The sequence below is a fragment of the Neopsephotus bourkii genome, unplaced genomic scaffold, assembly GCF_033783945.1.
Source record: "Neopsephotus bourkii isolate Nb327-2 ecotype Australia unplaced genomic scaffold, CSIRO-AGI_Nbou_v1 NB_1373, whole genome shotgun sequence".
NCBI classification, from domain to species: domain Eukaryota; kingdom Metazoa; phylum Chordata; class Aves; order Psittaciformes; family Psittacidae; genus Neopsephotus; species Neopsephotus bourkii.
Window position 1 is genome coordinate 6052117 of NW_026901852.1, and position 18433 is coordinate 6070549.

The 18433-nt window shown below is 39.0% G+C and overlaps 1 protein-coding gene across 1 annotated transcript; it reads right to left on the reverse strand.

Annotated features, from left to right (window-relative positions):
• Window positions 1–394: 394 nt before the first annotated feature.
• LOC133219730 (potassium channel subfamily K member 2-like) lies at window positions 395–17172 on the reverse strand. The gene is made up of 2 exons (XM_061367245.1): window positions 16864–17172; window positions 395–2745 (listed from the first exon to the last, which is right to left on the reverse strand). The coding sequence occupies exons 1-2, from the start codon at window positions 16909–16911 to the stop codon at window positions 2428–2430; spliced, it is 366 nt and encodes a 121-aa protein (XP_061223229.1). The 5' UTR covers window positions 16912–17172; the 3' UTR covers window positions 395–2427.
• Between the last annotated feature and the right edge of the window lie 1261 nt (window positions 17173–18433).

The following is an 18433-nucleotide window of genomic DNA, read 5'->3' on the forward strand; positions in this document are numbered from 1 at the left end:
CTAGAACAAACTGAGTATTTAACCTAAGTATCCCATCTCTGAGTGTCAAAGACAATAAACCTTAAGCATTACCAGTCCGTTTCTGAAAGTCAGATCCAAAAGGCACTGACATATTTGGAGCAATGTAAGAAATCAGTCCTCTTACCACCACACAGACACAATTAAAGAAGCCATCATAAAATATTCACTGCTCTGCCATCAAAGGCTTTGCCTTTATAGCTGCTTATTCACATACTTGCACAGAAGCAGCCCCAGGACAACTGGAAGGACAGGAGGTCAGAGCTCCCCGAATCTCCCTCAGTGCAAAGAAGGAACAAGTGTCATCAGCTCTGTAGCACAACAGGAGAAACTGCAGCCTGCCAAGCTTTTGAGACAAAACAGCAAGAAACACAACTTCAGGTAGAGCAACCAAAAAGCATTGTTTTTAATATCAAGAAAAAGAATAATTTGTGCTGGGTGTGTCAAGACTTTATTGCTAAACCAGCTTAAATTAAAGCAGGTGGAAAACTACTATACTGTGTAACCAACGAAAGCACAAAATTCAGTTTCACAAATCATTTCTTAGCATTCCAGTTGTAGCAAGCAGGAGATTCGGAAAAGCTTATTTTAATGAAAAACTTTATTTTTCATTACAATTCACAGTTTATACATGGCAAAACAAACCCTTGCCATGTGGACATTCAGAACACTGTGCTGGGGAGACAAGGATCTTTGTTATAAGCTGTGTCATGGAATCTCCTTTGTTTTAAAAGCGTACTCTTTGTAAATGTTAATTGACTGATATTTACACTTAATGGACTGAATTTACATATTAACTTATATTTTATTAGAAAACAAGCTAAGCATCCAAAAAACATTAACATTCATATCTTGCATGTTATCTAATGGTCAGAGATGCTGTAATATTTGCCACTTGAATCATGCCCAATCAGCAAAGTCCCATTCTTTAATTTACACAGAACCTTAACTGTTCTCTTAAGGCCTGTTCTATTCATTTTATGTACAGCCAGGTTACAACAGATTAACATAAGAAAAAAAATATGCAAAATTATCCATTCCATCCTGCATTTCTTCTGAATCTCATGTACACCTATAAGCAAAACAGAAGATACAAAATTAAAGTGTTCTCTTAAAACCAATAAAAACCCCCATAGTCTGGTTTAGATCTGGTTCTTGTCAGCCTATCCTGTCTGAACAATCATCAGTATTCAGATTGTGCTATTTATCAGCTCTTTTTCTCATGCCTGCACTTCTATTCAGAGCCATCTCTATTTGAAACGTAGAAAGTCACAGTGATACCACGTCAGTCACAGCTCCATCACAGGCAGCCACTGTACAGTGCGACATTCAGGAAAGCACTTCCAGCAGGATTCCTTGGTAAAATATCATATGGCATCTGGTGTGACTTGACTTGAAGTTAAGAATCCTTTTCAAGGAGCAAATATCTGGCAGATAGGTTTATGCCTATCAGAAATATCATGGTATTTTTCTGCATTGTTTTCTGGATGTGGTTATTAGAATACAGCAATTAAATAGCCTCTCCTCTAAGTAGTAATTTTCATTTACTGGAGTCATCTACCAAGTAATCAGATGACAGATAAGATGCAGGGGTTTTTGGTACACCTGACGCAAAGACAACTGCTGAACACTGCTTGAAATAGACCAGACCCAAAGAAGGCCTGCAAATTCTACAAGTCAGTGTGAACAAGTATCAGCTGGACCTGAGTAAAATAAAATGCTTCTGGGGGGCATGTTTTCAATTTCTGAAACTGCAGTGCCTTTAAATTTAGAGCTAAGATCATCATTTGATGATTGTTGAGTTTTGGCATTCGTTCATGCTGGTTGGTATCTTTACAGCAGACACCTTTTATAACACCATCATTTCAAGAGGAATGAAAGCTCAAATGAAAGACGTTTCTCATGAAAAAACCTAACAAACAAAAACCATACAGGAACTGTAGAGGTTCTGGTTCTTCAAAAGATAAGGCACTGACAAAAATTTCTTAGGTAAAAGGCTGCATAAGCATTTCTTGCCATTTACAAATGTGTTGTAGTCCAGAAATGGTCCATTCCTAGGCTCAGTAAGGTAGACCCTGAAATTTTAAGGACTGATCCCTCAAAGCTACATTGTTACCATAAGCAAATGTGATTCATTCTTGAGGCCGTATGGCACATTAAGAGACGTGATAAACAGTCTGGGCAGATAAAGGCAGAAGATGTTGTTTGATCCAGCATCTTTCGATAACAGAAGTGCCATTCTTTTTGTCTTTGAAGAGATGTGATGGTAACTCTGGACTGCAGTTTCTGTGAAACTCATGCACACATATAAAATGCTATTAGCATTGATCATTGACAGAGTGGGGAAAAAAAAGGTATATGGCTAGTCTCAGCCAAGAGCTCCTCAAGGGCTGGGATCCAAAGTCATGGCTACTTAATGTTTTCAATTACAGCTATTTCTTCTGCTGCACAGTGCGGCGTCAAACCATTCATGTAAATGTTGTCTGTCTTTGTTAGAGCTGGCAAGATGTCTTTCTCACTGGTGAGGTGGTTGACTGACAGGGTTCTCTTGCAGGGAGTCAGGTCTTGGTTGTGGTTGACGGCGAGTTCTGCAGAGAGCTTCCTCTTGATAGAGGTAGCCCGCTGGAACTTGTCGTAGATCTCCACGCTCAGGCGTCTTCGAGTTTCTTTGAACTCTGCAGTGACGTTGGCTGTCCACTCTGCAGCGTGGGCTCTGAACTCCCCTACCTGTGGTAAAAGTGAGGAAGAAAAGAAAGGAAGCATTACAAGGGCTTCAGACACTGTTTAGTCTCAAGAGCCCAGTGAAAGCGCAATAAGGCTTTAGGCTGGCAAAGAGCTGCTGCCGCCAGTACAGATGTCTCATGTCAAACTCATTCGTTTATTGATAGCAACTGAAAGAGAAATGGCACACTGGTAAGAGTTAACAACAACTCAAAACCACAATAAAAGTCTTGTCTGCTAATATTTCTTCCTTTTAATTATAGGCAGTTAGCAATACAGGAAAGTTACAGAGCCCTGACAGCTGCACAGTACCCAGCTGGTCAGGGGATGCTGAAATCCCAGCAGTCTGGGTTGTGTTCTCTATTGTTCTAGGGTGCAGGGTTATTTAAAAGCATTTTTACTCTATCTGGAATGATCCAGACAGACCTGGCAAAGATCTTTCTTAATTTGGACAGAAAAGCTTTTTTAAAGGAAAACATCAGCTGCTTATATTCCTTCTTTTCTGTGCTTGCTCAAACGTGGCACCAATACAGCAACAGCTCCAGTCATGTCAGCAACATGTCTGCTTTTACCACTGCAATGTCCTACTAAACAGCAGCTTGAAGACAATTGCAGAGTAGGACTTGGAGGGAGCTGTTACCAATGACACCCTGGAGGTGGGTATTTCCCCTGCTATCTGCAGATTTCCAGTCAGATTGGCTGCAAGTTACCAGTTTGTGCCATCACTAGAATTTCATATGTGTATGTAGATCCTTGCTGCCTACTCAGTTCTCCATATCCTTCTACTGACTGCCTTTATAGAAAGGCTGACCTACTTTCACTTTACCATCATCTTTACTCTGGGAGATTTCTTCCCATCATTTCAGTGTTTTAGTACTAGGAAAGCTGGAACATCCCATGAGCCCAAACTCTGAGGGTAGGGTTAAGGATGGGAGAAAGGCAGCTGCTGGCGTGGAATCCCAGGTTACCTTTATTTTAACTCAGCTACAGTACGATGTAGACTGGGCAACTCACTCATATAATCATCTGAGGTGAACTGTGGCCTTGTAATTCATATGTTATTTGTATTTTGGTGAGACACTGGAACAGGCTGCCCAAGGAATTTGTAAATGCTCCATCCCTGGCAGTGTTCGAGGTCAGGTGGGATAGAGACTTGGACAACCTGGTCTAGTGTGAGGTGTCCCTGCCCATACCAGGGGCTTGAAACTGGATGATCCTTTGGTCCTTTTCAACCCAAACCATTCTGTGATTCTATGATTCTTTTTTTTCCTTATATTTCAACCAAACTCCTGTTACAATATTAAGTTAGATAACTAAAGGAAGCACCATTTGAGAAGGTTATCTCGTTATAACTGCAAAGCAAAGAGACTGATTCCCTTTAAATCTCTGCTTTGTAGGTAGTTAATAGTTGGAAGTTACAGCACAGGGAAGATAGACTGTTCCAAAGCAAAGCATTTCAGATGAATTAACCCTCTTAAACAAATCAGTCTAATTGGCACTGCTCAGTCCAGAATTTCAATCATTAGCAGGCAAGCTTACACTTGGTGAGCACAGCAATTAATAACAACCAACACAAAAAAAAGAAACAGAGAAATATGGGGATAAACCATTGGAGAAAACTGGCCAATGGGCTTATTTATGCTCTGCAGCGCAGTGAAAGCCAGGAATATAGGGATGGTAAAAGGTAAGCAGCCTACCCAGAGGTGACAGGGTTTCAGGAAAAATTTCCCTTTTCAGAAGCAAAACCTCTTTACCCAGGGGATCTTTTATTCTATTTGTCTCAGCTTCAGCAAATTACACAGATGATTAATATAGACCCATTATGTATATTTTCTAAACCAAGGATATTATCCATAACACAGAAGACTCACCCAGCTAAATGATTATTAGGATTTAAATTGTGCAATTAGGGTCAGACACACTGCACTTCTGATCTGAAAATAATGAAACCTCTAAATGTTGGAGCATTTCAGCTGCTCCAATATTTTTATTTGTAGTAAACAAGTAATAAAAATATGATAAGCTGTATCAGTGCACACCCTTGGGCAGGTTTGTCCTTCTCCAAAGCTTTGCTAAAGGCAGGCTGCTCAGGGTCACAGACTCATAGAACAGTTAGAGTTGGACAGGACCTTAAGAACATCATGTTCCAAACACCTGCCATGGGCAGGGACACCTCACTCGAAACCATGTCGCCCAGGGCTCTGTCCAACCTGGCCTTGAACACTGCCAGAGATGGAGCATTCACAGCTTCCCTGGGCAACCCATTCCAGTGCCTCAGCACCCTCACAGTAAAGAATTTCTTCCTGATATCTAACCTGAACTTCCCCTGTCTGAAGCATACTTCTGTCCAAGGGAGCAAAGAGCCAGTATACGATTCCCTATTTCATCCTACACATTTTTACCCCTCACCAGCTATGTAAGCATTTGCTAGACCAGTTAATTTGCTCTGGCACACATCTCTGGCATTGCATATTTTCACATTCAAGCGATGTTACCAGCCTGGCAAGTTTAAAATTGTGTCTTAGCAACTTACTGGAAGCTACAAGCATCTTGAACTGTCTCCCCATATGCTTTTAAAACTTGTTTTTACTTGTAGTTTCAATTCACACTTCCCTCATGTTTTCTCAGCAAAAGAAAAACAGTTGGCCATGCTCCTGATGAAAGCTAGTCTATGTAACCCTTAGGATAAGCTCAGAATTCCCCTTTCAGCTCACCTCACTGCTGGTGATGGACCTGGCTTGTACAGGGCAAGATGCTGCATTTTAACTCTTGCACACATGAGTTATTCAGAAGAATTTTAAACCTGTTAGTTGTTAGTGTATGTAGTGACTAAATTCCAGTTAGATTTCTTTTGGGAAGCAAGTTTATGCAGCCAGCTAAAGAACATCATTAGATATGCCTTTGGAGAGGGGCTCATGTTCCAATTAAAGGTGATGTGGAACATGAACATGGTGAACTCAATTATATTTACCTGTAGACCAGAAGTATGGTGTTAAAAAAGGTAGTGCTATTCCTAAGCAGAACTGAAATGCATTAGTAGTAAAACAGAGGTAATTGGCACAGCATGAGAAAGCAGAATTTGACTGCTGCATGAACTATGCCTGCCCCAGATTACTGCTTTCTGCCCCTAGGTTTTGTGTGACCCGAAATGCACTCAACAATGTTATCTCTTCAGAATAAAATTCCTAATTCCATAGCACTTAGGGGCTCAAGCACAAAAGGTTATAGGAAAAGAAATGTGCAGTTTTTAACAACCAGTATACATAAGCAACATGTTCTTATAATTTGCTCTCTCCTTGATCCGTAAGGGCATTTCTGTATACATTCAGGTTCTTTCCATCCTTAGGGTATGACATTTTATCATAATGCATTTCAGCCCTTCTTCATCTGGGAGATAACAGTCACGAAGTCTTATTCAAAGTGATCGAAATGCCAGTTGCCCATGCTACTCAAACAAAGGGAATAATCTTAACATACCTTCCTATTGTAACAACTGATTACAGTTCTCCAATTCTCTTTCCTCATTACAGCACGCAGCTCTGTACACTCTGCAGCTGCCATATTTTGGGCAATAGGGCATGAGCATGACATTAGTCACAGGAATTATTGATAACTAAGTACTTTACATAGGGCTGAATGACACAAAGTATTTCAAAAGTAATAGGAAAAACATGTCACAGTGATAGCACTTGGCTCAGATACACAATAAGCAGCACTGATCTGGTGATGATGTGCATGCTTAACCTGGGAATAGAAATGCCACCAGTAATGGGGAAGGAGTCCCTAGCCCAGTTCCCAGACTGGCTTCCTCTACATCAAAATCTGGATTAGACTGAAAGTTGTTAGACATAGTTCACAAGGGGTATCAACTTTAACCTATTACCATTGTACTTTGAACATCAAGAGCTAGTAATTATAGTAGGCATTTACGCAGCAATACCCTTACAGAGCTAGGGAAGACAGGTCTCAATGACAAATTCAAGAAATACAGTAATGGTAACACAATAGAATATTCCACACAGCACACTTCACCACAAAATAAAATACTTCTCTAAAAATATTGAGTCAATTCCTTGCCCAGCACAGGCAGCCTGGCCTTCAGCCACCACTGCAGATGGGCCTTGATATCCCATACACTGCATCATATCTGACAGCTCCAGGGGATGTCTGAAATACACTGAGTCATCTCTAGTAGCATCTCTAAATGTCTATGTTAAGGTGTTCCTGCCTCCCTGTAGTGGAAATGTCACATTTACTCTATTATGATATAATGAAGAATAGCCTCTGAACAATTTTGAAGCATATCTACTTACTTCTATTAAAGTCACTTTTCCCAGGCTGTGCACACTTTATCACCAGTATCGTTTAAAGCCAGACATAATGAATTTGACAGAACTAGGAAAAAACATAAGCAACCCATCTACATTAATAATGACCTAAAACCAGCTCTCAACCAGTATCACCAATCAGACAAAAACCCTCTCTATTAATTTTCATCAACACCATGTTTTAGTTTTCTCACTCTAGCTGAGCTCCATGCTTGGAGAGAGGCCAGCAGCACAACCCAGAATATGTTTGAAAGGATGCTATTGTTAAAACCAACCAAACAAAAAACCACCAGCCAAAAACCACATTTGAAGATACTGAATCACCTGCTCCATTGGTCAGTACATTTACTCTAATTCCTTATCCTTGTCAGGAGTTTAAGGATCTTTCTGGAGACTCCACACAATATCCAAGTAATTATACAAATCAAACTGCCCACTGTGCAGGAAGATGACTCATCTTATTAAGTGTGGTATGGACAGCACAAGCCATGTAGCCACAACCTTTACAAGAGTAATCTATGCTTTGAATTAAGCCACATCTGTGATCAAACAGAAAAAATCCAAAAGCCTAAAGAAGGTTGTCCTTAGATAGACCAAAATGAATATACACTTGTCTAACTTCACCTTAGTTTCACTCTCTTCTTTCAGGAGATTCCTGAAAAAACCCAATATTACAGTATAACCAGTTAATCTGCTTAGAGAGTGGGAAGAGACATATCCTGCTTGGAGGGAACTCAAATACATGGCATGAATATTATGGTATACTTGGGAAGAGCAAACCCTAAGTACCAAATCGTGTAAAAAAAAAAGAAAAGTAGCATTACATACACTATGCAAGAAAATGAAAACATTTCTAATTAATGTCTACCTTTCTTTCATAGCTGTACTTGATGCTGTGTCCCTTTGGCATACAGGGCTCATACATTTTATGATGGCTAAATCAGTGCAAGCCAAAAAAAAAAGTAAGTGGATGAACTGGAAATATCCATCTGACCGCATTTTAGGAAGAAAAAAGTGACCTTCCTTACAGATACTCTTAATGTTCTACATGTTCCTCAGTATATAATTTCTAGCATTTATCTCTAATGCATTCTCCGAAGTTTCACAGCTTCACTTTTCCACTCCAACATACTTTTTTTCTGATACTTAAAAATAATACACCCAATTAACCTCTCCATGATACACTACTCAGAGAGAAAACTAGAGGGAACATGAACATGTCACATTATCCAGGCAGCAGAGCACAGTACATAACATTATGTCTCAGCTTTCAAGAAACTCATTCAGCATTCAGGGAGGAATTGTTCTCCAAGTCCCACTTAAAAATCACAGTAAAAAATGCAGGTAGGGAGAGGCTTGATGGGTTTAACAATGCAGCTCTGAGTGGGTTGATTCCCTGCGTGGGTAGGTTTTTCTATCTGCCATTGCCTGCAGCTCCAGGTAACCTCGTCCCACCTGAGCTACTACTGGCCACCAATTTACGTTCACTACATCAGTTATTCACCAGTTAGAGAAGACAGGAATGTAGGAAAGTTTCACAGATCTTTTTACTGAAGCCTGGACATTCCCAGTACATTAAGGGAATTTCATTTATAACCCAACTAAATAAATTCCTGTGCCAGTTATCTGTTTTTAAGTATTTGGGGCTGTTCAGCCTGGAGAAGAGAAGTTACGTAGAGACCTCAGAGCAGCTTCCAATATCTGAAGGGATGCTGGAGAGGGACTCTTCATCAGGAACTGTAGCAATAAGACAAGGGGTGAGGTTCTTTGTGGTAAGGGTGTTGAGGCACTGGCGCAGGTTGCCCAGAGAAGTGGTAAATGCCTCATCCCTAGTGGTGCTCAAGGCCAGGTTGGACAGAGTCTTGGGAAACATGATCTAGTGTGAGGTATCTCTCCCCTTGGCAGGGGGTTGGAACTGGATGATCTTAAGTTTTTCCCAACCGAAACCATTCTACAATTCTATGATTTTTGTAATTATAGCATTATTAGTAAGTATCCAAAACACACAGTGCTGTAATCCTCAGACAGAAGACTATGATCTGTCATTAAAGGTAAAGAAAAATAGTAACACCATGAAACATAGAAACACCGCATGCACTAATGAGATACCTCTGCTGAGCTTTCCCAGGTGTTTAACCACTGCTTTTTACTCCATCTATCAAGACCCCAGAACTGTAGCAGAGAACTCATCTACGCCAGGTCTTTAAGCTACCAGATTTAATTCCAAAGCAAATGGCACAAATGAAGCAGTAAGCAACCTCCTATTTTTTGCTCCCCTGATATCCCTCTGTTTCAGGCAAATACTAGAAGGGAAAAGATGCTATTTTGTGAAATTGTAACATTTCAATTACATAGGCACTTGGTTTTTTGTAGCCATGGTGGTCAGAAATGTTTTCGGAGCAATGCTCTCCCACTGTAAATTGGATTGTTCAGTCCTGTAATAAGTAATGTTTGTGGGTTCATTCTGGTGAGCAACGATCATTTGGTTTCACCCACATAACTTCCATAAGCACACCTGATGCCTGGGATGAAACAAACCATATTCTCCAATGGCAATGCAGAGAGTTCATGAATTGCGATTACTTTTTTGTGGAGGAACATCTATAGCGGCAGATGTGAGAACATGTTTTGTGGAGATGGGACAGATGGCAGATGCAGAAATGGCCCTTTTGCTTTATCATGGTCTGATTCAACAAAATAAACCCAGGAAGCCTCCAAAATAAAAACAATAATAATAAAAGCAATCTGACCTTGTCTACAAGCCCAGAACCAGATATACTAACAGTAGCCACATTCATTTTATTGTACCTCACAATATGAACACTCCTATGTTAGGTACCTCCTCAGAACTATTACTGAATATGGCCCATCAGACACCTCTTTGCATAAAGCTGCATGTCTGTTTCTCAATACTTTACACAAGTTATTAGCCTATTTATCTCAGTTCCTAATATTCTGCCTTGTTAATAACTTCCAAAGGCAAGAGAAAGATGCTGGCAAATTTCCTGTCAAAATCAGCTGTTCTATTTAGTTGTTTCTTCTACCTCAGAGAGCCTTGCAACACCTTTTTCAACTAGATGAGTGTGAATGACATCCACCTGTACTGACCACAAGAAACTATTTAAGCTCCCTGAAAGCTGAGCCTAAGGTGATTCAGGAGAACAGTCTGTATTCTGTCTGCACCATCCAGCCAATGACTTTGTTGCAGCCAGAAATAGCAAGCATTAAGAATTGTACTAGAAGCATAATGAAACCCAAGCCACAGGCAGTTGAAAGACTGCCTCAGCTTTCTCCCACAGCAAAGAGACCATGACTACTTCATCAAGTCACTGGACTTTTTGAGTTATAAAGATATGCTAAAGAAAACAACTTAGTACTAAGGAAAGAATGGCCACTGTAACCACATGGTCAAGTCCCAGTAAAAACTATTTCTTAACTTTTTAATGGAATAACTGGAATGTTATTTATGTTTGTATGAAATATCAAAACTCCACTTGTTGTTCAACAGTTATCTTACTACTGCAATCATCCCTTGTAAGGGAAAGTATTCCTCTGTTTCTCCAGTCCATTTTATCCATGACTGCAAAGCAGTTTCCTCACTGTCTACACAACTTGTTAAAGATGTAAGGGTATTCTGCTGAGCTGGCTTTGTCTGGGGACTCGTCCACAAGATAGCTACTAATCAAATGCATACACGCTTAGTGCGTACTAACACGCATTGGGCATCTTTTCGTAACAGTAACCAAGAACTAAGCATAGCTTAAAATAAAGTTTTCAGGAAGATTAACATGTTAATCCTGAAGATGAACAGATTCCAGATTCAATATCACTCTCAATAGAGTTAAATTAGATGTCTTTGTCACCGTAGCCTAAATAGTCGATTAACATCTTGTCTCAAAAAATCAAGATTTCCTCATATAAACCATGATAATGTACATTCAGGGAATCCTCATGGATAATCAACTCCAAGCAATGCCATTGCTATAACTGAGCTCTCTTTAATCAATTTATCTTACTATGAAGTGTAAGTCACTTGCTCCAGTTTCATTTTTGCAAATTCAATAGCTCTCACCATCACTACCTGGTTGCAATCAGCCCTCAGTACATGCATTTCCATCTCCCCTGAATCATCCAATTGTGCAGTGAGGCAAGGGGGAGCCTTGTGGGAAAGCAGGACAGGGATAGGGGCTGGCAGGTGAGGTACTTACAGTGCCCCTTTGCCCTCAGCCAGCACAGTGTGCATGGTGCTCAGGGAAGTGCATTTAGGCATCATGGCTCTATTGTAATCAGCACCACACCAGCATCACTTTAGGACCTGGTACTCAATATTTAATAGCAAAACAGCCATCTCTAAAGAGCTTCAATATACCTAGCTAAGAGGCATTATCTAAATATAAGCCATATAAATATAAACCACCCCAATATGATAACAGTGCAGATGTTACCTGTCTGTGTATGCATGTTGAATCTGAAGTTGAGCAGCCACCACATGTCCAAAGTACACAAAGCTATAAGGAAAGACATCTCAAAACAAAAAGGTGTCAAAAGCCATCAGTAGATCAGTTTGCCTGGGACTCACAGAACACGTTCTTTCATATTCATTATTGCACATAGTGTATTACAGTGTATTTGTAAGAGAATTATCAGTACAGAAACTCAGTATTACAGACTGTTGCTAGGGGAAGACTGAGAATACCACCAGGATGACTTATGCTCTTGAGAAGGGAAGGGATCAAACTGACTTCAAACCCAGGTCAGGTATTTCCATCTTCTTACACCAATACCACTCTTTATACATCTTGGACTCAGAGGCATTATGGAGGGACTTCTCCCATCTTTTGCTTCTTGGGTTTGTTTGGAGATTTGGGGCTTTTTGCAGGGGTGAGTTGGTCCTTTTTGTTTGTTTTGCTTTTTCACTAGTCAAATTTGACTAGGTAGACCTACGTCTGTGTTTACTTTTTGAATGTGGCTATTCTTTCTCAAATACACTTTTCTGTACTTCTTGGATGCACTGAAAAAAACCTCCTTAATGCTGGGTGAATTTCTCTTCAGATAGCTCTTGTGCCATTTTCGTAGCTCTTTGCACTCTTTCCAAAGTTCAGACCACAGATCTAGGGTCTATTTTCTGGTAATGTACTATAAGCAGCATCTGTAGTATTCCTACAGAAATGCAATTATCCCCTGTTTGCATATCCTAAAATTGTGCCATCCCTATCAACTGTCGCCTTGCAAAAGGACTTTACATGCAGTTGCTTTCACATCATGACTGTCTCCCACAAATATTTTTGTGCTTCCTAGGAGCAGGCATCCATCAAGTCAGTCTGACCTACCCACTGAACTTGTGGATAGACAATTCTTAGAACCACAACAGTTGTTTTTGATTTATTGTAAGAAAAGGAAAAGCCCAAGCAATAGTTTTCTTCAACAGAAGCAAATCCATCTCAATTAAACCAATGCATAATGGATCAGCAGTTGTCTCACACCTTTGTAATAAGCCTCTGATCACCAGGATGAAGAGTTATTCTTACCAACTTCATTTCTAAGTGAAAAGACACTGTTCCTTAAGACAGCAAAAGCCAGGTTAAGAGCTCACCATCACTGAAAGAACTTGTCCTTCCTCCTGCTTGGTCACACTCCCTGCTTGACAGGTCAACGCACTAAAACCTTGTAAAACTCTCAATTGAGCCCACTCTTTTTTGCTTTTGATGCATACAGCCTACATTTAGGGTCCCTCCTTGGGGGATTAGAGATGTATTCAAGTTCTTTTTAGGTTGGGACCTTACACTGAGTGGTTACCTTCAACCTGAATCTAGTAAAATGAAAAGACAACAAATATCAAGGAAGGTGAGATAATCTCCATGGCATTGTCATGACAAGCATAGTCCTATTTTGACAGACATAAGTGACACCTCTGTCACTGATGCCAAGGAGATTAAACCAAATGATGGTTCAGACGAGTCAAATTTGCTCGTAAAAATTTAAACAAATTGTTCAGAAACAAAATCAATTTGTTTATAAAAATTAATTTTATAAACAAATGAAATTTGTTTATAAAAAAGATAACAATTGCTTCTTGAATTTCTTTGAGAAGTGAATGTGCTTTTTCTCATTAAATTTTAGGTTTGGTCTTTAAAGCTGGATTCATATTGTTCATTTCAAAAAACAGACACCCAGCATGAAAAATCACTTGTCCAAACTCAGCCAAGGTCTAACATAAGTCACCTGGATTCTTGGTACACAGCAAAAAGAACAGGCTCTTCCTGGACGCAATTCATATGGTAGATGCCTTAAAAATTCAAATGATTCATGCTAGAAACACTCCTTTCCTTCCACTAACTATAAAGGGATGCAGATGAGTAGGTCAGATGTTGATATCTACACTGGAGATGAATCCCACCTCCATTGACTTGAATGGGGTCTGGACTAGAGCTTAAGGAGACTATTGTGAGGCTGAAGGACATAAGCATTTAATTTTCTAAGCAAATTTGAAGTTTACAGCCCACATGACTGGGATTCTCTGTTGGACAGGCATTTGTGCTCGAAACACAAACGCAGGAATACAGAAACCACTGCATGCTGAAGAAAAATGTGCAAGGAAAAAAAGTCCTGTTGAAATTTTACCTTCCAAAAAGACTAAAATCAAAAGACTTTATAAGTGCCCTGACTAATCAGTCTAGAGAATAATGAAGAGGAGAGAGTTTAAGGCAAGCTAGTACAGCTGAAATTGAACTTCAGAGGCGGATCACCTACTTAAGATTACAGCACACAGCATGTTCCAGTGACTTTCTGACACTTCATCTATCCTGCTGTATGAACTGCTTTCAGCAGCAGACATAGCCTGCTAAAACTCCCACTTCTGACTACTTGTCTTTCACTTCCCTCCCCATTTAAGGCATCAAAACTCTCAGGAGACAAAAGCCACCTGAGCAACTGACAGTCATTCCAGTTATCTGGATTTTTAGTATCCAAATACAGCATTACTGTGGATCAGTGCATGTCTGATCAGATTGTTTTCTTTTTGTTCCACTTGCACACAGCAAACTTTACTGGCAATATCCTGAAAACAATAGATGCTTTATTTTGTTGAAACAGTGAAATGCATTATTCCTACAGTCTTATGTAAACTGCTTTTAAGAACAATGCAACAACCTTAAGGAAAATGCAAACAGGACTATAGATATTATATGATATTGATTATCAGCATGCCCACTTTCTGGAATATGTAAGTTCCCTTTCACAATATGCATCCTAAATACGCTATGAGAGACCATGTTTTTTTACTTCAGACTATAGTAAAAGGCAAAAAGAAGATTTTTACAGCTGCCTATCGAAAGGGATACTGATAAACAGTAGAAGAGAGGGGCTTTTCAACACTTGTAAACCCCCTGTCTTCATCCTGCACTCTGGTACAGTTCACTAGATTTGGCTGATACCAATTCTCAAGTCTTGGACCACTGAAGCCAAGGCAACCAGTAGGTATTGAATGATCTGTTCCCTCCTGTATCTAAAACATGGTAGGCTATTATTTCATGTTTTCATGGAAAGTATGATACAAATGCTACACAAAATCTTCTTTACTTGCAGGTGTTGATATCCACAACAAGCAAGGATCATGAAGGAAGGCTTTCGGTGTTGATTATTTCCTAGGAAATCATTTTCATTTTAGAGTCCTATAGATTTCATTGCAGCCTGTGTCTCTGTAGTTTTCAATATATGATATTGTTTCTGATTTCATTTTTAGTTGTAATGGGCTATCTCCCCAAGGGCTGACAGAATGTTTCCCTAAGACAGTTAAAAAAACATTTAGAACTATGATTTTTCCATTGCACTCATTTCTACTCTTTGAACTTTGGTTTCTCTGCTATAATCTTTATCCATAGAAGCTGGAACAGATCATAAATTTAGTTGTAACTGAAAAAGCAGACAATACAAAAATTCAGAGTCTCCTCTGGCTTCTGCTGGCATAGAAGAGCCCTAATGACTACATTTCCACTAAGCTTGCCCAGCTTCTTCACTCAGTTTTTCCAAGGCAGATAGTAAGGATGAGCTACAAGCAGCAGCCAGTTTGTGTCATAAAATACTACCTGTAAAGTGAACATTCGTACAGCACTTCTGTTCATACACAGCCAATCTTGTAACAAAATGCAATATATTTATAGAACTTCTTTTTTTCCCAAACAAAGCATCATTAGGATAGAATGCAGAAATAATTGTTCCTATTTTCTAACTAGAACTCAACTTGTGCCATAATTCACTTCTCAAACTGGTCTCCTTAATTTTCAGAACTGTAGCATTTTTAAGTTGCTAAAACATTTTCTTTCTGGTATGGATTCTTAGACATGCCTGAACAATCGGTTAAGAATTGGGTGTGATTTCTGGCCATCAGGAATATGATTATTTGGACAAATGGTACCGATTATGTCTGTCTTTAATCTAACCTAGCACACAATACATGTATACAGCAAAATCACGAATACCTGCATCAGCCAAGACAATTTGGATATATCTGAAGAATGATGTTTTCCTTTCTGCAGACAAAATGAATATGCTTGTTTAGGCTACAAAGGTGAGAAAGAATGGAAAGATGAAATAGGGCACACATTCCTGGTGCCTGAGAAAATAAAGTTTGGCATAGGACTGTGCTGCATAACCTAGCAAATGACATTTTATTTGATAAAATAGAAATGTATTCAATGTCTTATAGGAATCCATGCATTTGTTCAATTAATGTTTTTCTAAATATTTTCTAAAGTTAGTCTACATCGAAATAGCTGCACTATAAAATAAAGGCAAGATATAAATTTCAAACATTCTTAATGTATTATTATTATAATAACATGGATAATGAAACATTAAACAAGAACAAACCTTCAGTGTGCTATGTGCAGTTCTATAGTCAAGACTGTTAAGATCTCTGGATAAGACATTGTGTGGATAAGAGTATTAAAAAAGTGAGATTAAAGACCAGATTAGTTCTAGGAAGCAGTGTGAAGAACTAAACCTTGTCACCGGTGTCTGAGGAAATGCAGCAAAGCCAAGCCTGAACAAGGTATTTTTGCATATTAGAAGGAAATACTATGTTGCTGAAACCACAATTCATTTATTTCTCAGACTTTCAGTAAACCCTGAGCTGTGCCAGATGCAATCAAAGAAAAATTTATTTATCCTCTAACATTTTCAGAACTGGGACATTTTCTTAAATGACAAAATTTAAAGTAAGATGTTGTAGCATTGGCAGAATGCTAAATACACATTTACAAGTAAAAATGTATTTGAATTACAAGCAATGCACCTGACTACAAATAACTAGACATCCTACTGAAGATACAGAAAAATACACCCAGACACATTTAAATAACTCATTCCAATACCTTTCATGATATAAAACATTTATTCTCTTACCACTATAAAATAATGACAGGTATGTAAGTATTTAGTGATTTAGCATTTCTTCGTTGCATACCTGCATGCCATATAGAGACAAAACAGAATTACTTTCAGCTCAGAAATTCAGGGCTACATTTTCAGCCCAGAACAATCCTTTTAGAGACTTTTTTCCCTGTAAGTCAGGTGCACTTGTGCATATACACTTAATAATAAATTTAACTGATTTTATATGCAGCCATGTAAAAATCACTATGTCTGATTAGACTCCTACAAAGTTTGCTGCAGCTTATGCTTTATACATAAAGAGCTTTGACCTACCCCCTAAGAACAACAGCAGCTGTAAGCTCACCTGAATTCTAATCAATGTTTTTTAAAAGTAGTGTTTCTTCCTCTTTTAACACATTCTTACCTCTTCCTTTGTCTTTTTTGATATGACTCTTAGCCAGTCTCCAATCATGCTGAGGACAGCTGCAAAGTAGGCGAGGCCAACAAGGATCCAGAACCACACCACTGGTTTATAAAAATCTAGGTACTCAATATCCGATCCCCCTGTAAAACAATACAGTTAAAATTAAAGCAGAATTAATACTCATAGGAGCAAACCCAGCTATATTTCTTAAAGCTTCTCCTATTTTCTTACCCATGCAATAATTCATAGCAAATTCTGCTGAATTTGAATAAACAATGATCTAAATTCATACACTCTTGAAGATAGAGTTTGGAGTATGCACATTTTAGATAATGATTGCTAATCATTCCTAATAATTAAAAATGAGCACAGACAAACCAATGCAAGTTCTGATACATCGTTATTTAAGGTAGAGGGCTTGAGGACAACTTGAATGAAAGCACTTCCCACCTGCTCCAAGTAACAACACTGGACCAAATTCTAAGTATTGCTCTGGAATATGTAGTGAGTTCCTATCCTGATAGATCAGATTTTGCAAGGACTTTGAAACATCTTAATACTTACATGAATCCTTTAGCCCTAGTAAAGACTAGCACCTGCACTACCAAGTGTTCCTGTTGGGTAGGCAAACGTTCTCTGTTTTGCAGAAAGGGAAACCAGGATGTAGGGACTGGAGCTGAACTGATCTATACTCAAGAAAAGGTGGATAAATTAAATGTCAGCTGAAGGCAGCTCTTTTGAATTCCACTGCCATAAGCACCAGTCACTTCCTTCCAGTGTTAAACTGAAAGCAGTTCTGAGATATCTGTAATGGAGCTTTCAGGTACAATACAGCTATAGGGAACAGATGCCTTATTTTCACACAAGAGAGTTATGTTCATCTGGAGCTCTTGACAATACAATAGCTCACATTTCACAACTTGGAGCAGAAGCCTTAAACTTGCAATTCAACTGTGTTATGACAAATAAAATCAGGCTCCCAGTTTAGGTTGCTGTGAGTAGAAGTTTGATGTGCACGTCTGCCCACAGTAGAAGTACAGCAAAACCTTTTCAGGCATACTAGTCTGTACAGGTTCCTAATATGTTGCTTTATAACTCTGCATCCTGTACTGAAGGACTCCAAGGATGTTTTGGGGCAAGTTTTCAATCATCTTGTTACAGTAACAAGATTAAGTCTCATGAACAGTAAAGTTTTTCCTAGCTGTTATTATCTAATCACAGAGATTACATTCAAATAACACAGAATTTTATTGGTTAGCTTTGTATGGAAGCTCTCAGACAGAAACTTTGTTATCGTCATATCAATAAGCCTTTTCACCAATAAAATCCATTAAGCTGCAACAGTTCATTCAGTTATCCAAGAGATGAATCCACATTGCAAAAATGGAAATACTTTGACACCCGTACAGTCACATATAAGGCAGAAGACAGGCCTCTGTCTGGAGCAGAAGACAGTCAAACACCAAAAGGTTGAGTTTGTCACAGCCCATGACAAACAAAGCATCAGAAATGAAGCTATTTCTTGATATCATCAGCTCATGTCAATCCAGTAAACCAGGATTTTAGGGAT

Excerpts from the sequence above, each read along its gene's own strand:
- LOC133219730 (XM_061367245.1), bottom strand. The coding sequence starts at position 16,911 with ATGATTGGAGACTGGCTAAGAGTCATATCAAAAAAGACAAAGGAAGAG. Across the intron at positions 2,746-16,863 it reads CAAAAAAGACAAAGGAAGAG|GTAGGGGAGTTCAGAGCCCA; the intron begins GTAAGAATGTGT and ends CTTTTACCACAG.